This window comes from Vigna unguiculata, chromosome 3, assembly GCF_037176805.1.
Source record: "Vigna unguiculata cultivar grain cowpea cultivar isolate G323 ecotype 2 chromosome 3, ASM3717680v1, whole genome shotgun sequence".
Lineage (NCBI taxonomy): Eukaryota > Viridiplantae > Streptophyta > Magnoliopsida > Fabales > Fabaceae > Vigna > Vigna unguiculata.
In genome coordinates, this window is record NC_140794.1 from 43,245,548 (window position 1) to 43,266,832 (window position 21,285).

General features: G+C 33.4%; 2 protein-coding genes across 7 annotated transcripts; one reads left to right on the forward strand and one right to left on the reverse strand.

Annotated features, from left to right (window-relative positions):
- Nucleotides 1–661: 661 nt before the first annotated feature.
- On the forward strand, nt 662–5,003 carry LOC114177011 (phosphoenolpyruvate carboxykinase (ATP) 1-like). 2 transcript variants are annotated; one of them, XM_028062228.2, is made up of 13 exons: nt 662–803; nt 886–1,112; nt 1,203–1,387; nt 1,630–1,783; nt 1,896–1,980; nt 2,455–2,555; nt 2,832–3,130; nt 3,249–3,422; nt 3,523–3,588; nt 3,865–4,043; nt 4,134–4,303; nt 4,429–4,597; nt 4,709–5,003. In XM_028062228.2, exons 2-13 carry the CDS (start codon nt 892–894, stop codon nt 4,859–4,861), a joined length of 1,956 nt encoding a protein of 651 aa, XP_027918029.1. In that variant the 5' UTR covers nt 662–803; nt 886–891; the 3' UTR covers nt 4,862–5,003. The 2 variants fall into 2 exon arrangements, with proteins under 2 accessions (XP_027918029.1, XP_027918030.1); XM_028062229.2 differs by having other exon boundaries at nt 763–803; nt 889–1,112.
- Nucleotides 5,004–9,941: 4,938 nt separating this feature from the next.
- On the reverse strand, nt 9,942–19,445 carry LOC114176742 (FAD-binding protein). Of its 5 annotated transcripts, XM_085671132.1 has the most exons (11): nt 19,040–19,445; nt 17,463–17,674; nt 16,699–16,776; nt 14,882–14,949; nt 14,272–14,306; nt 12,396–12,456; nt 12,225–12,252; nt 11,299–11,340; nt 10,613–10,752; nt 10,322–10,459; nt 9,942–10,245 (listed from the first exon to the last, which is right to left on the reverse strand). In XM_085671132.1, the coding sequence occupies exons 4-11, from the start codon at nt 14,933–14,935 to the stop codon at nt 10,117–10,119; spliced, it is 627 nt and encodes a 208-aa protein (XP_085527258.1). In that variant the 5' UTR covers nt 14,936–14,949; nt 16,699–16,776; nt 17,463–17,674; nt 19,040–19,445; the 3' UTR covers nt 9,942–10,116. The 5 variants fall into 5 exon arrangements, with proteins under 5 accessions (XP_085527258.1, XP_085527259.1, XP_027917676.1 ...); XM_085671133.1 differs by lacking the exon at nt 17,463–17,674; XM_028061875.2 differs by lacking the exons at nt 12,225–12,252; nt 12,396–12,456 and having other exon boundaries at nt 14,272–14,412; nt 19,040–19,443.
- Nucleotides 19,446–21,285: the final 1,840 nt, after the last annotated feature.

Below are 21,285 nucleotides of genomic sequence, written 5' to 3' on the forward strand. Positions count from 1 at the left end.
AGAAACTTATTCATAATATAAACTATTTTAATTATCAATTAGAGACCAATTATAATTTTTTGCAACTATTTATTTGTCAATAATTTTTAGTTTTTAGATTGGTACCTAAATTTGTCACTATATAGTGACTATTTATTTTTATGTCACTAAAATTAATCATTATTCAAAGATTTTCTTGTAGCGTACTATGAATATCAATAGAGTATTTTAAAGTATCGGTTATGTATGGAAAGAACATTTTTTAGAAATGAAAGTAACACAAAGTTGAAATTATATTTTTTTTCCTAATCTAAAAACTAACTCACAAAATTTTAATCTTTTATTCTGTTTATAAATTAATGTTATATTATAAATATAAACTTATTTTCTCTCAAAGAACTTACAAAAATAGTGTACTTGAAGTAATTAACCTCTTTAAGGTGTGAAAAACATTTCTGAAAACAAAATTATTAGCGAACACAAATCCCTTGGACAAGAGTAAACGAAAACATAGGTTGTTCTCTGCAACCAAAATAGGTGACATGAAATACGCGGAAGCAGTTGCGTGCAACGTTATAGGGTGGAGAGGAGTAGCAGAAGATTATTGCTGATCGATGACCACATTATCAGAGTCGTATTCTATAATGAGATTTGGAATTGTTCAAGCCTGACCCTAGAGATATGATCAAACCATGATTCTCTCAGCTACACGTCGATCATTGACCACACCCTACCCTATATAACCCCACACCCTTCCATCATCACATCACCACAACATCATTCCTCTCCATTTTACATACAATCACTTTCTTTGTTTCAGTCAGGTATAGATGTGTATTTTGGGTGCATGTTTTTTGAGGTTTTATTTTATATCAGAAAGCATATGATACAATGTTTTTTTAATAGAAGACGATGCCGGGGAATCTTGGAAACTTGACCTTGCCTGCAAAGGTTGGAAATCACGATGACGAAGACAGTGATCGTCCAACAGTTAGGGTTCAAACCATTGACGAGCTTCATTCGTTGCAGAGGAAGATATCTGCACCCACCACTCCCAGAGGGACTTCGCAGGCACCCACTTCCCTCTCTCTTTCTGAGGAAGAACGCAGCAAAATACAGCTAGAGTCCATCAGGTGATGTTTCTACGTCATAATAATAATAATAATAATAATGATAATGTTTGGCTTAAACGTGTGTTGATATGTATGCATGCATGCATGCAGTGCATCGTTGGCTTCGCTAACAAGAGACAGTGGACCTAAGGTGGTGAAAGGTGACCCAGCGAGAAGATTCGAAGGGTCAAGGGTTGCACATGTTCCCCACCACCGTCATGCAGCCACACCCACCATTTCTGTCAGCGACAGTGCCTTGAAGTTCACCCATGTCCTCTATAACCTCTCCCCCGCAGGTTTTCTTCCTATACTTTTCTTTTCTTCTCTGTCTTTCTTTTCAAAAATCAATGATACATCATTTTGTACTGTGATGTACGAAAATGAGTTCAGCATCACATCTTGTATATTTGAAATGAATTGGTCAATGGCAATGACGTAGCACCTGCTTATGTAGAGATAAACTTTGAATTTAACTTGTCCTAACAGAAATACACACATTAATGTCTGACAAAATGGTAAAATATTGAATTTGGAACAGAACTTTATGAACAAGCGATCAAGCATGAGAAAGGATCGTTCATCACATCGACTGGGGCATTGGCTACGCTTTCTGGGGCCAAGACGGGTCGGTGCCCTAGAGATAAGCGTGTGGTGAAGGACGAACTTACTGAGAATGATCTTTGGTGGGGAAAGTAAGTATTGTTCATCACATTACATTTATATATATGTGTGACAAATGGTGCTAAACATTTTGAACTGTTTATTTTGTAATCTGATTTATCTTTGTATTATTGTACTTTGAAGGGGTTCCCCCAACATTGAGATGGACGAACACAGTTTCATGGTGAACAGGGAAAGAGCAGTTGATTATCTGAACTCTTTGGACAAGGTCATTTCTCTTCTCTTTTCTTTCTTTTGATCTTCTTTTCTGTCTGGCATGCACAGATAACTATGTTATAAAATGAAAATAAGTTGTCACTACAATTGGTCTTATTTTGTGGGTTTATACAATCTATTTGAGGTGGTGATGACTAGGAATGCAACCTGTTGTCATTTGTTAAAGAAAATTAGATTTTTTTAAAATGAATTATGACTTTTAAACATCTCTAATTTTATATTTCACCTTTTATTATCTCATTTCCCAGAAGGTGTCTACAACCTTCAAAAATTCAAAGCAATGTGAAAACTTGCTTCAGTGGACAAAATATTTTAACTAATTCTGATGCATCACATGTGTTTGTTTGGCATAGTTGATTTCCACCCATTGCTTATATATATTATAATTTATATCTCAGTTTGAAATTATGTTATCTAAGTATGGAAGGAAATCAATAGAGTATTCCAAAAAAAACCTAATTTTCAGGTGTTCGTGAATGACCAATTCTTGAACTGGGACCCAGAGAACAAAATCAAAGTGAGGATTGTCTCAGCCAGAGCCTACCATTCCTTGTTCATGCATAACATGTAAGTGACTGTATATAAGCAAAAGAATACTTCACCATCACACCGACCTTTTTGTTCTATATTTTAATTTTTTCAAACACAATCAGAAGCCAAATGTTTAAATAATCATGGTACTGTTCTTGACATTAACAGTTCTAATTTAATGAAATCCAAATATCTATTGATCATGCACAAACCTTCTCAGCGAATGAAATAGGTCTCCCCAGAATAGAGAGAAAGAGTGAAGTGAATCTGCAAAAATGTGTATGCAATATAGTTTTACTTGACATGATGCAGGTGCATTCGACCAAATCAAGAAGAGCTAGAGAACTTTGGCACACCGGATTTCACTATATACAATGCTGGGCAATTTCCTTGCAATCGTTACACTCACTACATGACATCCTCCACTAGCATTGATCTTAATCTTGCAAGGAAGGAAATGGTGATCCTTGGGACACAGTATGCAGGGGAAATGAAAAAGGGTCTCTTCAGTGTCATGCACTATCTCATGCCTAAGCGCCAAATCCTCTCCCTGCACTCTGGCTGCAACATGGGAAAAGCTGGGGATGTTGCCCTCTTTTTTGGACTCTCTGGTATAACTTTCTTCGATCATCAAATAACTGTTATTAGAACCACAAATTTACGACTCTTGTTACATAGAACTTTCATAAACGGTTAGTTTAAGGATTTTTCTTCAATTGTTGACATTAGGTACTGGGAAAACCACTCTTTCCACGGATCATAACAGGTATTTGATTGGAGATGATGAACACTGTTGGAGTGAGAGTGGTGTCTCAAACATTGAAGGGGGTTGCTACGCCAAATGCATTGATCTCTCTCAGGAGAACGAGCCTGACATCTGGAACGCCATCAAATTTGGCACAGGTGTTACCTTTTGTTAATCTTATTAGGCTACTTTAACATCTCTTCATCTTTGACTTCACCAATTTTGACACATTTTTATTGTTCACTTGGTTGTTGTCAGTTCTGGAGAATGTTGTCTTTGATGACCATTTTCGTGACGTTGATTATTCTGACAGATCAGTTACAGGTAAGTAATGACTTGGTAGTTCTGACTTGGTCATATCATATCAAATTAATGGTTGACTTAACACAAATCCAATATCTGAGGTCAACTCCTACAAATAGAAGATGCTGATTATTAAACCACTCATATATGTAAGGATGGAACTTAACAAATCCATCCTCTATTTGCAAAACTCTTGATGCAGACTAGTTCATTTGATTTTAACTTTATTTGGACAATAAACATGATAGCTAGATGTAAATAGGTAGAGAAATATAATACTGCTTTTTCATGTTGCAGAAAATACTCGTGCTGCATATCCAATTGAGTACATTCCAAATGTGAAGTTACCATGTGTTGGTCCTCAACCAAAGAATGTGATTCTTTTGGCATGTGATGCATTTGGTGTGCTTCCACCTGTGAGCAAGCTGAACCTGTCACAGACCATGTACCATTTCATCAGTGGATACACAGCTCTGGTAATGTCTGAGTAACTTGAACACTCTATCTTGATAATATTGCTTCCTCTGAATCTCTCTCATTGGCTCTTTTCTTTATGAGGACTAAAGGTGGCTGGCACAGAGGAGGGCATAAAGGAGCCACAGGCAACATTTTCAGCTTGCTTTGGAGCAGCATTCATAATGCTACATCCAACCAAGTATGCAGCCATGCTTTCTGAAAAAATGCAGAAACATGGTGCAACTGGATGGCTTGTTAACACAGGATGGTCTGGTGGAAGGTAAGCGTTTTAGTACTAATAATGAAATTAAAGAACACTGTTAGCAACACACTTTCACACACTTTTCAAAAACCAGTTTCGGTTGAAATAAAATTAACTTTGTTTTTGGTTGTGCAAAACTGCAGCTATGGCAGTGGAAGTCGACTTAAACTATCTTATACAAGAAAAATTATTGATGCCATTCACTCTGGAAGTCTCTTGAATGCGGAGTACAAGAAGACTGAGATATTTGGACTTCAAATCCCCACTGCAGTGGATGGAGTACCCTCGGAAATTCTAGACCCTGAAAACACTGTTAGTGTGCTACAACTCTTATCTTTTTCAATTTTTCAATTTTTCAATCATTACCACTGCTTTGCAGTTTTCAAAGCCCTTTGAATGATTGGAAATTTTGTTTGATTTCAGTGGTCAGACAAACAAGCCTACAAGGAGACACTGGTGAAGTTGGCTAAATTGTTCAAGAACAATTTTGAAACATTCACTGACTACCAGATTGGAGAGAACAAAAACCTCACAGAAGAGATTCTTGCTGCTGGTCCAATCGTTGATGGAGCTTAATTAGGAGATTAGGAGCACCTTTCCTCTGCTTTTCGAGTATCTATTGATTTGTTTTTCGTTATGTGGTTAGCTGGGTTTCAAAGAAAGGCTTTGAAACAAAAAAAATAAAATAAAAAAACATGTTTTGAAGTATTTTTGCAAACCAGGTATCGTCTTGTTCTTTATGTTTCATTTTTGACAGAGAAGTCATTTTTCTGGAGATGAAAAGTCCAGGGCATGCCTTAAAACCTGAGTTGTTTCAAAGATGTTCTGTGTTTGAAAGCATTACATTGATTTGTACTTGTGTGTGTCTCGAGTTTAGATAAATTCAACTCGTAGAGTTGAAGGCAGAAGTTTCTAATAAAGAAAAGTACTTTTTAATTTAATCTAATGTCAAAACCTCATTTTCCATAATTTAATACTTCAATTTTAAAATAGAGTCAAATACAAATCATATTGACGAAATAGAATAATTAGCTAGAACTAAATAAAATCAAACTATTTAAATGACTAAATTGTATATAAATTAAAAGAAAAAACATAAGTTATTAAAGTAAAAACTTTTAAAAATGAGTTAATTTCATCAAATATTTAAATCGTAGTAAAACACTCTCAATCAGATTGACAATCATAAACAATTTGTCAGTAATCAAATCTAATCATTTATATTTTTCGACATTAGTTAAAGAAAACTCTTCTTTTATAATCTAAAAAGTAGTTTAACGAACAAAATTATTTTCATAGAAATTGGTTATATATATATATAACCTACTTCAGTAATTTCTCCACTTGTTATATATAAGAATGTTTGCATAATAAGCTTAAGAGGATGTCATTTAATGTTATTTTCAATATAAGTAATTTCTTTCAGCATTCCTGTATTTTCTTCCAACACCTCTGTAGGTGAGAGAAAAGTTTAAATTGTTCATGACTTGAAAACATTGCATTTTGTAATATTGAATATTTATTTTGAATTGTATAATCTAACATTCAAAAAGTAAATTTCATATCATAGAATCCAAAATTATATTTTAGATTACACAATTCAATATGCTTCTTGATTGCATAATCTAAAAATACAAATTTAATATACATTTCTAGATTGTGTAATCAATAATATGTTTTTGGAGGATTGTACACTTTCAAATTGCATAATTCAAAAACTTAGAAATATTTTCAAATCTTAAAATGTATTATGAATTATGCGGTCTAAAACATGTTTTTGAATCCCAAACTTTAGAAATCTAAAGCATGGACATTTTAGACTTTTTCAACACATGGAGGTGCATGAAGAAACCATAGGAGTAGAGGAAGAAATAGCATTCTACATGTTGAACACAAATTGAAGATAGGCATTTATTCTTGCACCCTAATAATTTAAGATAATTTCAACTTGCACCTTATATGTTAATGAAATTACCAGTTTTTCATAATCTTCTCCACTTCATCTTTTTATTCTTCTTTTTCCTACCAACCGCGCATCCCTCGATGTCGTGAATAGAGTTCCATTTCCTTAAGTGAATGAATTCTCCATCTACAAGTGTAATTATCTTCATATACTCTCTTAAAAAGTTGAGAAACCCTTCTTGCTTCTAATGCAAATTTATATTTTAAATTATACAATTCGTAATATAAATTTATATTTTAGATTATACAATTCGTAATACAAATTTATATTTCAAATTATATAATTTGTAATACAAATTTGGAAAACAGTCCAGAATGTAAAAATATATTTCAGACGGTACAATACACAATGTAAATTTGGAAGACAACATGAAGTGTGATTTTTTTAATAAAAGACAACTAACTCATTTCACTAAGACTATAGAGGTGTAGGAAGAAATCCCTCATTAACAGAGCTAATGTATGTACCCCTATGATAAGATAAAAGATGACAACGTGGGGTGAATCATGTGGACCAGTCCACAAACCTACAAGAAAAAAGTATGTGACACTTATTGTAGCTTGCTGGCTCGCTTGGGCCCACTTCACCTAATCTGAAGCTTGTGCAGAACAATGACGAGCTAGCCTGCATAGCCTACATTTACTTATATTCCTAAAATTTAGCAATACCAGCACAACACATCATATATTTCTTCTAATCAACTTGCTCATTTGAGTTTCTTTTGGAATCCATCCAAAAGTAAATAACTCATTTGAGTTAAGTCCATCCAAAATAACTCATTTGCATTTCTTCCTTATTCTAGTTTGATTCAAAGTCATTTCTATTTTTAAAAGACTTGTACTTAAAAACTTAGAAAGTATAAAGTTGAAAACATTACTTATTGTAAGAAATAGACTTATAGAATTTATTGATTCTACAAATTTAATTAAATAAAAATAAAATTATTAAAATTCTACACCCTAGTATTTAATAAAAGTAAAAAAAATTAAAAAACAAATAATTTATTATGCGAGACAGACTAGAAAAATTAACCTATATTTCTTAAATGAGTCTCACCCACATTATTATTCCTATCTATGATGCAATGGAAAAATTATGCACCTTGTTCACCTTTTGATAATATCAATTTATGATATAAGATATATTTTAGTTCACCTTGTTCAAACAAATGTAAAAGCTAGATGATATTTCCTCATCAAGTTATGCTCATTTTCAGGGAGAAAGAATATATATTGTGTAAGCCCCCTTTTCTTTCAGCTTGTGAGTTTTGGGCCTGGCCTTTTCGTAGGCCCAAGGCCAGCCTTGTAGAAAACCCCTGTACTCTACCAGCTCATTCACTCTCACTTGTCCCTTTTGTAGAAACTGTTCCCCCTCACTCACCCTTGAACTCCAGTTAAGGCTCTGCTAGGACATAAGTTCCCTCTCCTTCCAGCTAGCTACTCTACTTAATACTCTCAGGTAAGTTGAACCTTAAATTCATCCTTCCTCTTTCCGGTTAAAAGACTTTGGGTTCGTCTTAGGTTCTCCCTAATACCCATTCTGTGGGTTTCAGTTCTGTAGGTTGCTTTGGAACTCGTTTGCTCTTGCTCGGGTTGCCGTTCTCTTTATTAGTATCTCAAAAAGGTAAGGGAAGCTAGAAACTTGGTGTTTTTAAATCATTTTTGCTTATTTCTGGACTACCTTTCGGTCTGTGATGCTTGAATGATGTTGTTGGTTGTATATGAATGTTTGGTGCGTGTGTATGTTGGTTGAGCGAGAAGTTGCATGTGCTAACAGGTGAGAAACCTGCTAATCTCGCCCAGGTGAGTGACCCCCGCCTAAGCGAGGGAAGCAGGGACTCACCCCTGGATTCCAGTTCGTGTTGTCGCCTAGGCGACTGGTTTTAAATTTGAGTGAGGTGTAGTCTCGCTTAGGCGAGACGCTGTCGCCTGAGCGAGAACCCACTGGAACCTTGTAGTGGCCACTATTGCGCTCTCGCCTAGGCGAGGAGGGGTCGCTTGAGCGAAAGGAACCCTTTCGCCTGGGCGAGGACCTTTAGCTTGGGCGAGATGTTGTGATAAGGACTGCTGTGTGGGCTGATGTGACTCTATATTTGTGTTAATTATTTCTTTGCTCAGAGTATGTGGCCATGCTTGGTGTGTATGCCTGAATGGGTTTGGTATGAAAGTGTTGTTAGGTAATAAGCTATGATTTCATTGGATTGAATGTTGGTATGCATGTGATAAGTATGAAATGAGAAACATGATATAATTGTTGGTGGAATTTCATGAGAATTGGGTGATTGTAAGGCATGTGGAATGTGTCAGGGAGGGAGTTTCATGGGAAACTCTTGGTGACATATATATATGCCTATTGTATACCTTGATATAGGAGATGTCTAGATAAAGGAGGGTATCCTGAACTCTAATAATTGTTCACGTTCACGTAGAGCAGAATGGTTAATGTGGTGAGAGTAGTAGGAGGTCTTAGTCTTGGGACAGTTTGAGCCCAAGACAATAAAGGATTAACCCTGTGTGTGGTTGGGTGAATACCCCTTGCGTCTAGACTCTGCAGAGTTTAGAAACTGGCACAGGCGTATACTTCCTTTAGAATCCTATATCAAGTATATGATCCGGATATCTAGTCGTAGTAACTTGCATTCGTTTGCTCTCTTATGATTAAAATGTTTATGAGTCAATTGTTAATAACCTGCCTGGTCTTGTACATGTTTTATAATATGTTAAATGTTATTTTCACTAGCTTACCCTTTCGTTTTCTGTGTTCTTGTTTGGCTATCTCTTTTGCGATGATCACCTCTTGGTGGGAACCGATGGGAAGCACGTTGAAGGTGGACCTGATGGTAACAGTGGTGTAGAGGGTCCTGTCACCTCTGGCTATCAACAGAGCATTTTTATGGCATCAGTGCCCTTTTGTTTTCCTAGCTCTAGAGGTTTTCTTTTGTGTACTGCATAACTCCCTGTGGTGCATGTTTTGTTAGAGGCATGTGTGATAGATATGCCTCATTTTCTTTAAGTACTTCTTGGATGACTGTAATGGTAAATCCCTCCCTGTGGTGCATGTTTTGTTAGAGGCATGTGTGATAGATATACCTCATTTTCTTTAAGTGCTTCTTGGATGACTGTAATGGTAAATCCTTATGTGTACTGTTTCACCTGATAACTCTTCTATTCCATAAATCATGCAATATTTATTTAATAGATTGCTCTATTTAAATGAGATGTCACATATTGATGTTGTTATTCAATTGTTGAAAAGAATTATTACTCAATTAGAACAAGAACCTAAAAAAGTCCCACCGAAAATGAAGTTCCAAAAAAATGAAAATTTATTATCCAAAATAATCGAATTCAATATTAATATTTGAACCGAAGACCAACTTCTTCACGCTCCTTTTTGAACAAAAGAAAATGCTCCTCAAAGAAATGATATTAAGCGATAAAATAATTAATGAAAACGAACTTATGAAAAGTTTTAAATGAAGGATATTAAAGATATTACCAAAATTAAAAAAAAAGCGTAAATGAGAAGACATATTAGTATCAATTTTAAGATGACATACAATGAGATAAAATAATTATAATAGTAATAATAATAATAATAATAATAATATTACTATTTTTACTGTTATTATTATTATTATTACAACTAAGGAGGTGAACAATGAAAGCACATAGAAAATCCGGCGAGAAAAGAGAACAAAAAACAGAACAGTGTAAATTGTGAAAGCTGAGGCTGAAGGTTCAGTTAACAACAAATGTGTTATTTTTTCAAAAAGGGGTGGAGGAAAAACAATGTCAAAATAAAGTGAAAATCTAGAAAAGTAATGACAACTAATTTTTGTATACCTATAATAAAAAAAACAGAATGTTCAATGAATATGTTCCCAAGCTCCATTCACGATCTCGTCATTTATGAAGGGGCGCAAAGACCACATTTGGCAGTAGCTTTCTAATTCTTCTGATGACATCTTGAGATCTAAAGCAGACACAATCTTTTCCTGCAACAATAGGCAAAGATTTTAAGGATTCTTCATTTTTCCCACTTCAAGGTCACAAAAAGACATCATTCATTACCTGCATCAAATAGTCTTGTTTGACCATGCTATATATGAAAGCCATTACCATGGCTAAATGTGTGACATCGACACTTTTCTTTTTCTTGGTAGAAGTGATGTCAGGACTTTGAGAATGAGACAAAGCATCCTTTTCCTCCTGAATAAAGATGTAACCATTTCAATTCCAATAAGATGTATCAAATAGCAGGGGAAGAAACTCAATCAAAGAAACATGGAGACTAATAAGAAACATATGGAAACAAGTTAGCAATTACATTAGAAATTCTTCCAAAATAAGCAATAATATTACCAAATCATTATAGGTTGTTTGCTCAATTAATTCAACATCAAAATCCAGACCAGAGAAGGCTAATAATTTTCCATCTGTAGTCTGAATAGCACTTGTTACATCCCCCAATAGACCTTCAAGTTCATTGAGTATTTCTTTAGCTGCAAAACATACATGACTAGTTAAATGTCAAACTAACTGCATGTTTAGGAATGATTAATTTCTGGAATTAAAAACTTATTTTCAAAATTTCTCAGAACTAGTTAAATAAACAATTATTTCTAAAATAAGCTGAAAAGCATATACAAAAACAAAGAAGGCAATATCACCGTAATGGTTATGACATAAAGTATACAATCCAAGAAATTACATACAACACGCAGTCAATATGTACTTTTAAATTAATGATGGCCAAACACAAATTTAGTATCTACAATACAACAAAACATTTTCATAGAGGAGCTAGAAACAAGCCCATTACTGATTAAGCACTGCAAATTAGAAAGCAATATTGACTAAATGAAAATAAGTTTCTTCCAATTTGGAAATACATCTTCCTAAATTTACCTTTTATTTGGATAGGGCATTTCAACGAGTTTCTTTTCCAATATTTAAAAGAGAAATACATATTCAAATCTATCATAGGATGTATACGGTTATCAAAGCATAGCAGTCAGGAATCAATCATTAAAAACACGAGGCCATACCTTCTCTTATAAGGTTACAGAGTCCTTGTGTGCATGAGTGAACTTCCGTACACATATTTTGCCATATTGAAACAGTTATATAGTCAGCGGCATAATAAATAGCAATAAATCAATAAGTAGAATTCAAACGAAGAATTGATAACAAAACATTGTACAATGCTGATTCAGGCGGATATCTTTTGGAACAAAGAATTAGAGGGAAACTGAATGAGTGAGAAAAGCAGACAGGATAAATGTAAAGAAACATAATTGCAAGTTGATAGCAAACACTGATACTTGAATTTTATTATATAAAGATAAAAAATACTAAAAGAATACCAAATTTCTGTACACAGATTACTACATATACAGAGCTTATTTGCACGAAGTTAGCTATATTGGTCTAACTAAAACAGTTATACTGACTACAGTCGAAACAACTATAGTAAATACACTAAAACAGAATAAAAACTAAAAGTTGTAACAACACAACCAACCAATAACATTGTCAAAGTCACCTCTCTGACACAAATTCAATGGGGCTGAGAAACCCAAGGCATCTCAATTACATTGAGTTTGTCCCTAAGAAAGACACCAAAAACTAGTAGTAGACATGGCTGGATGAGAACGCATTGGCCTTGATCAGGAATGTGTTGAACAAGTTGTTTGTTAGTAACCTATTCTCAAATGTAGAAAACATTTTAGTTCTAGCATGAAGAACAGGCTTATGAACTAGATTAACAACACTCGATTGTCACACAAATCCATAGGAGTATAATGAGGAACTGAGTTTTTTGAGAAAAGTCTACATCCATAAAATGTCAACTGTGGCAGCTACTAAACTTGTATATTCAGCTTTGGAGCTAGATCTAGAAACCATTTTTTGCTTTGTTAACCATCATGAAACTAAATTAGGTCCCAAATAAATAGCAGCTCCTGAAATAAACCTCTTGTAATCAGAATCTGCTGCCCAATCTGCATCACAAAATAGCCAGAGGTTGATAAGGAATCGCAGGATGAACGGTGTGACCACAAAGTAAGGCCTCTTTGCAATATCACAAAATTCTTTTAGCTGCAACCCAATGAGATTCTATATAGAATCCATAAACTGGCAATACCTTGTTGACAGCCAACTCAGGATGAGTAATAGTGACATACTGAAGTGCACCAACAATAGACCTGTAGAAAGAAGGGTTTTGTATTGTAATAGATCTGAACCATGTTTAGATAGCTTGAAGTTAGATAACATAAGAGATGAAATAACCATAGGTTCATGCATTTTAGTCTTGATCAATAAGTCTTTGATAGCTAGAGTCATAAGAAAAGACCCATTAGGTGATTGATGAACTTCCATACCAAGAAAAGAATATGAGGAACCAAGTTGTTTCAGAGTAAATTGAAATTCTTGTGAGGAACAACTTGTATGAGAGATTGTGAACTGCGAGTGATAATAACATCATCAACATACACCAACAAGATGTTAAGGAATTTTGGATCCTTGTATGAACAAGTTAACCTTTTCGTAACAATCGTGTCAGAGCCTTGCATCAAATCCAATGTCTCAAGTTCGAACCTCATTGAGGCTCCTACTCCTACGAAGGGGGAGTCCCAAATTCACCATGCTGACACTGAAGTGGGGTGTTTGTTAAGGAATTTTGGATCCTTGTATTAACCTTTTTGTAACACAAGAAGATGATAGCAAAGGCACAACTATATATAAATAATGAAGGCTCACATTTGGTGTCAGTACAGCCAAACTGAAGAAGGGTACTCTTACATATATTGCTTTATTGAACCTGTAGCCTAGAGATTTATCTACAGCTTCAAACCTTAAGGTTGAGACATGTAAAATTTCTGTTGAAGTGAGCCTACTTAGAAAAGCATTATTTACTTTAAATTGAAAGATAGACCACTTGTGAGTAAGAGCAAGTGTGGAAAAGATACGTAAAGTGATAGGTTTAACAACCAGAGAGAATGTTTCGAAAGAATCAAATCCAAATCTTAAAATCTTTTGGAACCAACCAATCCGGCATTGTATTTTTCTACAGAGTCATCAGTATTTTCTTTGACTCTAAAATACAATTTTCAGCCAATGGGAATCCTATTTGGAAGTAAAGGAACGGCAGTCCAAGCATTATTTTTTCTGTAAAGCAGAAAATTTATTAGTCATAGCAGCAAACCATTTAGAGTCTTGAAGAGCTGGTTTTACATTTTTGGGCTCAGCAATAGTGAGAAGATTAGGTTGAATTCTCAGTTGAACAATCCCATTTTAAGATCTGGTGAACATAGGATGAATATCAACAGTTCTAAGGTTCAATATGATTAGGATGAAATATTTACGGAATGTAGGCTGAAACCAAAGGCAAATTGGAAGATGAGGATGTTGAAGTAGATGAAAAAGGATGAGGATAAGGAAACTATGCTCATTAATAAAAAATGTCGTCTTTAGAAGTAAAGTTTCAGCCAGTTGAAGATAAGCGCATACATATATATATATATATATATATATATATATATATATATATATATATATACGTGTGTGTTTGTGTGTGTATATATATATATATATATATATATATATGTATGTATGTATAATATATGCTCATGTATATCCTTTATGACTGGTGGAATACCCCAAACTAATCTGACTTGAAGACAATGCTATGTTAAATTTTGGTTACAAGAATAAAATGAGAAAATAAAAAGAGTAACTTTTGTAAAACTGCATGAGTATAGTTTTGTGAAAAATTATGAAATAATCCAATAATAACTTAACACTGCACTCAAAGGAAACCAATTTGTCATACTCCTGTTAAATAGAATAAAGAAGATTCACTGCTAACAGTATTGATTCTCAATACATAACACTAAATTAAAATGGTTAAGTAAAAGAAATGTACTTATGAGTCACTAAGCCCTTGTTGAGTCTTGAGACATACCCTAATAATGGAATGAGACGACCAACCCCAATAAAAAATAAAGTGCAGTACTTACAGTTTGTTAGACTCTGGATACTTTCGTTCAGCTTCCTGCATCCAGAATTTATATAGGCTTTAACTCTCTTAGTTTCATTAGCTACAATTATCTTGTCCACTAATTTGGAATTCATATCAATAGGAGGCCTCCTGATAAACTCTGCACAACTAAAGTTAAAAGTTATAAAATAAGGAGGCATTTGTTTCATGGAATCCTTTTGTATTCCCAGAAAAATGGAAGTAGGAATTTTTATTCCTATGTTGGTAGAAGTTCATAAAAAGTATTTTCGGGTATTTTTATTCCCAGAAAGATGCATACCTTTGTTTGTACAATTTTTATATGCATGATAAGGAGGGTGGGTAAGTTATATTCTCATGGGAATGAGAGAAGTTACTTTGTAACCTCCATTATAACTTATTTGAATTAAAAAGTATTATCAGAAATATGAAAAATTAACCAAGCATATTTTAGATATGCCTAGGAATAACTTTCCAATTATAACATTCTCGTAGACTACGTCCTTGGGAATGATAAATCAGGACTTGAAACAAACGCCCCCTAAAAGTGAATAATAAGCAATATCATGATTTCACAGTAACACGTGATTAAGAAAATTCTGTATAATTACCAATCGCTTGTTGAAATCCAGACAGCAGCCTGCTTCCAGCAATTCCCAACTCATCAATCTTTGCAATCCTATCATAGGTTAGCTGTTAGAAATAAAAATTTATACACATATATTATGTGATAAACAGAATACAAAATATAATATTGTCCTTCATGAATGAATATTTGAGTATGTACGTGTTAGGGAACCAAGATTTTACAAAGGAATAGAATTAGAAAACTGATAGAAAGTCTGGTATCATTGATGATCATAGGAAAGTAAGGAAATCCCCACTGCCACAGAGCAATGCTCCTCCAGATAGTCAATGGTCCTTGTCCAAAACAAACTAACAGACTAACCCTCCTTATATATGAGTGAGTGTGTTGTTGTGTTAGAGAACCAAGCTTCTTACAAAGTAATAGAAAAGGAAAACTGATAGAAAAACTGGAATTACTGATGATTAAAGGAAAATTCAATTGGGAAACTTTCCCACTGCAACTGAGCAATGCTCCTCCAGAGAGCTAATGCTCCCTGCCTATAACAAACTAATAGATTATCCCCTCTTTTTCTGTCTATTCATTCTCAACATACCCAGTTTCCCTCATACAAGTGAGGTCTCTCCTGTACCCCTAGCAACCTCATCATTCCCATTCTGCCCTCCCCTTGTTCTTCCCACATATACTCTGCACACCTTGGGCTTGGCTAGTTCATCAACTAATTGCCCATTTGGGCCAAACCAGTTCCACAGTCCGAACAATATCTGTGCCTAGAGCTTGTCTCTCAAGTCACAAGAATAAACCAAGAAAATTTCATAATGCATCTATCCATTTCTTAACAAATTAACATTTTATTTTTCCCACCATGTCATTCATCCATAATTATCACCTCCAACCCCTACGACTATGGATAATCTATAGTTATTGCCTTTGCAGAAGTAATTATCTTGAAGCAATTAGAAGCGGGCTACTGTTAGGATTTACATTGTATGTAGGATGTCTTAAAATCAAACCCTTATGGCCAACTGTCTAAGTGCAAAAGTTATAAAAAATACTCTTTACAGCTTAAGCTGATGCTTATAATGTTTCTACAATCGTAAAATTGTTCTTTCAATTATTCCATTATACATCTATGAAGGATAGCTGAGAAACAATGATATGGATATATTTGTGTTATGGTATGTATTAAGAAATGGACTTTAAGTCTAACTCAACCTTACAAAACTAACCTGTGAGGTGAGGTTTACACCCACTTATATTCTGTAAATTAGTCACATTTTCGGTTGATGTAAGATCACCAACAATATTACAATGAAAAATACCAGCTATAGAGGGAAGCAAAACCTGGTAGCTGATCACAAATGGAAATGCAGTAAAAGAAATTATAGCCTGGGTGTGGGAGGCCAAGTCTCTCCCAGTCCCAAATTCTCACACACCGTATTCTGTCCCATAATACTGGATTACACCCACACCTCAAATCTCCTCTCCCACTATTCACACCTTTCAGCTCAGCAGTTAGTTATTTTCTCTTTCCAGATTATGATTGTGTGCATCACACCTATTTTTTCTTCTTTCACGACCTTAGTAACAAAGGGTTCTTATCAATCTAGAGATCATTTTAGTTTATAGATTCATGAGAATGAAACAATTACTCAATATAAAGTAGTTCCAACCTAACAAGAATAATCCTTCATGTAACTTTATAATTTTGAAAGGTCAACATGTGTCAAGGAAAACATATAATTTATTTTCTCCATACAAAAATGTAACTACCATCAATAGACCGGTGATTTCTAGCACAGAAAATACAAAAAGCTAACAACTTGCAAGATTAGCAATTACCCTGTCATGAAAGCTCTGAATTTTTCAAAAATTTCTTCCTCCAATTCAGAAAGTGATTGGTCTTCATTGCTTTCCATTCTGCAATTTTTATGAAAAAGAGAAGAAATCGATAAAAATAAATTGCATAATAGAAGAGAATTAAACATATAATTGGCCTTCACTGCTTTCCATTCTGCAATATCATTAATAGATGTACAATCTACAACAATTTTTCATACCGAGGATTAAACATTTTACATAATTAAATCAGTCTAAATAGTATAGAACTTGATATGTTGAGCAGTTACTGATAGAATCTAAAATAATTTGAGAATTTGGGTATGAAGCAATCCTATCCTAAGACTCTGAACTAACTTTTGAAATTGACTTAGACCAATATATTTAATAAAGTTGATTTTTTAAGGGTAAAGAATTGCGTGATTGTGTTTGATGTAGTAAAACGCTGTCAAGAGGGTATGGATGGAGAAGTGTAAAGACCAAGAAGAGTGCAACAAACAATTCATAGAATGCTTGAACTTGGGGACAAACCATATTTTGGTGGTGAGGAGTTTGGGTAAGTGAATGTGGCTCTTGATTTTTCAGGTGACCTCACAAGACAATGTTTCCCACAATCATCCTTATTCTCATATCTCAAATTATTCCCCAAGTCCTATTACATATATGATGTCTATATAACCCACAAGAGTTTGATTGACAAGAAGCCACAGCAAACAATTTAACACGATAAATTAAAAGCATAGAAAAATAGATGAAACAAGGAGTACCTATAAAGACCCTTTCTCAGTGCTTCACAGGAGCAACTACGATGATTAAGAGAGAAGGCTAGGGTTTTGAGACCAGCGTCGCCGTGGAAGCTTTTTTTCCCCAGTCGCGTTGAGCCTGAGGGAGTGAAGGCTGAGTTCAGCGAGGTTCCATTTCAACTTCGGTCACGTTTATGGCTTGTGCTTCAACCTCACTCCGTTCAGCAACCCAAGCTCTGGCAATTTCAAGAATTATACTTTTTTTTAGATCTTAAGAATTAGAATAAGCCCTTCTAAATTAGAAGAAACAAAAGTAGGTTTATTTAAAATATAAAAAAAAGAAGAAGCTGTAAGTATAGTTAAAATACTATTTCTGTCGATTTACAAATCTATAAAAGTCTTAAAGTTTCAATTTTAATATTTAAACTAGTAAAATAATTATTATTAATAAGAGAAACTATCATAAGCATCTTAAATTTCAATCTTAGATGTAGTCGAGCTTTTCAATTTTAAAAGATAATAAAATGATAAGTGTTCACTATTTTTATGAAAATAAAAAATAGTTGTTATAATTTTATTATAAATATAAATAAATTTTATAATTAAAAAAAAATTAAATTTAAAAAAAACAGTCAAATGAAAAAAATAGTTAAATTTAATAAAATGGTTAAATATTTTTTTTTTCCTTTTTTATCGGTTTGGACAAATTGAAATTAAGTGTGTCCCTATAGGAAATGGGTAGAAGGGAGAAAAAGCAAACTCGTCTCATTAACATCAAGACAAAACAAAGCACTACTTGTTATCTTACAAAAGTTAATGACAGTAAGGTAACAGAATAATAGAAAAACAGAAATAACCAAAAACGGTAAAGTCAGTTTTTACATCAGCAAACTAACTAATTTTGGCTTACAATCTAATACTAACCCTTAAGCACAAATGCAAAACCCAACCCAGTGGTCTATGAAATCCAAAACTCAAACAAATGCATCTAAAATGAATTTAATTATCAAAAACATATCTCATAACCAAACGAACTCATTAACCAAAATTTAGCATCAAGAATTTCTTAATCTCTCTACCAACTGAAATATCACCAACAATCTATAAAAACCTTCTGAATAATTCAATATGATGCAATCACAAAATACATTTAAGACCAAAGCAAACATGAACTTCATCCCAAACCAAGATAACAATGAGTAGCCCACGACTATAAGAGGCAATACCTCCTACCATACACTCTACACCAGTATCACACATGTTCATATAAAATGTATCCAAAATGAAGACATTATCAAGTGAATCCCAATTAATATTCCAAGACCAATGCCTCATCTATTCTTAACGTCGTAGCAAGCTTGAAACTCTTTTTTGCAATGAAATAAGCATTAAGCAGGGAAAAATCATTCGCATCAAATGAATACAAAATTGAAACCCCAGATAACTCCAACCCAAACATGATATTAATCAAAACCAAGAGAAACAGTGATGAACAATCATCTCACCCATCCATGATGATATCAATTAAAACCCAAACAACATTCAAGCAATGGGTCCAAGAATGGGTAAAACAGAGACAGAGAGGAGAAACGGGACTGAACCTCGAAGGCACCAACGGAGAGTGGCCGTTTAGGGTTCAGGTGCGGTCCGCTCTCTTCGGCAAGCCGTGAACGAGAGAGAAAGGATGCGAAACGTGCAGAGACTCCCGTCTTCGACCTTGGTTCAGTGATGGTTTGGCGGTGGAAGAATGCACAGTGGTCACGGTGGCGCACGGGAATGGCCAACGACCAGAGTCGGTGCGGTTGTCGCCGTTACAAGCCTCGTCGGATCGCCGGAATGTGAGTGATGATGCGTTTTTGTGTATGGGTTTGTGAATGGAGCTTCACCCCTCCGCTACTGCGTGTATGATAAAGGTTGGTGGTGAGAAATTGGAGAATTAGAAAAGTGTGGGTCGGAGGCAGAAGATGAAAATCGGGAAGGAGAGATTGGGGGAGAATCTAAATATCGGGAGTATAAAAAGATGCGGTTCACGACGGTAACATATAACACTTATTTTTTAAATGTCATTATTTGGCTTAATTACTCGGATCATACTCATTCTGGTTCGAAAATTTTAAAATGGTATCTATTTGAACTTTGTCTTATTTTATTATCCAATTTTGATTATTGCATCAATTTAGTACCCTTCGTTAAATCTTCACAAACCGCGTTAACTACCTTGCAACGTGTCAGCCTCTGGATTTTTTAATTTTCTTTTTAATTTAAAAAAAAATGTCACGTGTCAAATCCTTGATGTGACACGTGACAAGGTATCGCCACGTGTCAAGGTACCTGACAAGTGTCATTGTCTTCATTTCAACTTAGTCCCCATATGTGTCTATTTGTTTCAATTTAGTACTCATATATATTTATTGGTTTCAATTTAGTACCCAATTTATTTGTTTTAATTTTGTCTGAATATTTTTTTACAAAATAGAGAAATATTATGTCTCCCTTAAGACCAAATTTATTATTTATATAAATTTTATATTTATGTTTGTTATTAAAAATGACTTACAAATATGTTATTCATGACTTTTACCATTAGCTTTAATATAAATTTCAATACTTAATTTTATAATTCGTAACAAATATCAATAAAACATTTATATAAATAATAAATTTTGTCTTAAAAGATATGCAATATTTCTCCATTTAAAAAAAAATATTTGAATAAAATTCAAACAAATAAATTGGTACTAAATTGAAACAAATAAGGGTACTAAATTGAAACAAATAGACACATGTGGGGATTAAGTTGAATCGAAGACAATGACACTTGCCAAGTACCTTGACACGTGGCGATACCTTGTCACGTGTCACTGACAATGCCACGTGTCACATTAAGGATTTGACACGTGGTAATTTTTTTTTTTTTTAAAAATTCAAAATAAAAATTCAAAATAAAAAAAATTCAAAAAAAATTCAAAAAAAAATTAAAAAAATTAAAAAATCCAGAGGCTGACACGTGGCAAGGTAGTTAACGCCGTTTGTGAAGACTTAACGGAGGGTACTACATTGATGCAATAATCAAAATTGGGTACTAAATTGAGACAAAGTTCAAAGTGTACCATTTTGAAATTTTCGAACCAAAATGGGTATGATCCGAGTAATTAAACCTTTTTTTTTTTAATTTTAATTTTCTTTTTTTTATTTTTAATTTTACTTTTTCTTTAATAGAAATTATATACATCTTTTTATTTTATTTTTTATTTTTATTAACTTTTTTATATTTATAATAATATATAAAAAGAATTTTTTCTTTTATATCCATGTTTCAAAATATCAATTTTATTTTTTAAAATATAATTATTTATTGATTTTTGTGAATTAACTATTATTTTTATAATTTTTTTCTCTATTTATTAACGATTATTCTCTTATTTATTTTATATATTTTACTTTATTTTTAATAAATATAATTTTATTATATATTAACTTAATAATATTATATTATCATCACCTATTAATACTAGTGTAAACACAGGCGCTATCGCGCCTGTGTGTTTATTTTTTAAATATGAATGATATTATATTAGTAGATGATAATAGTATAATGTTATTAAGTTAATATATAAAATAAATGTATATTTATTAAAAATAAAATGAAATAAATAGAGAGAATAATTGTTGATGAATAAAAAAAAAGATAAACAATTTTATAAAAAATAGATAAAAATAATTATTAATTTTAAAAAATTAATAAATAATAATATTGTAAAGGGTATATTTGGTATTATGAAATGTGGACACAAAAGAGGGAATCCTCTTTATATATTGTTATAGATAATATTATTAAAAAATATGT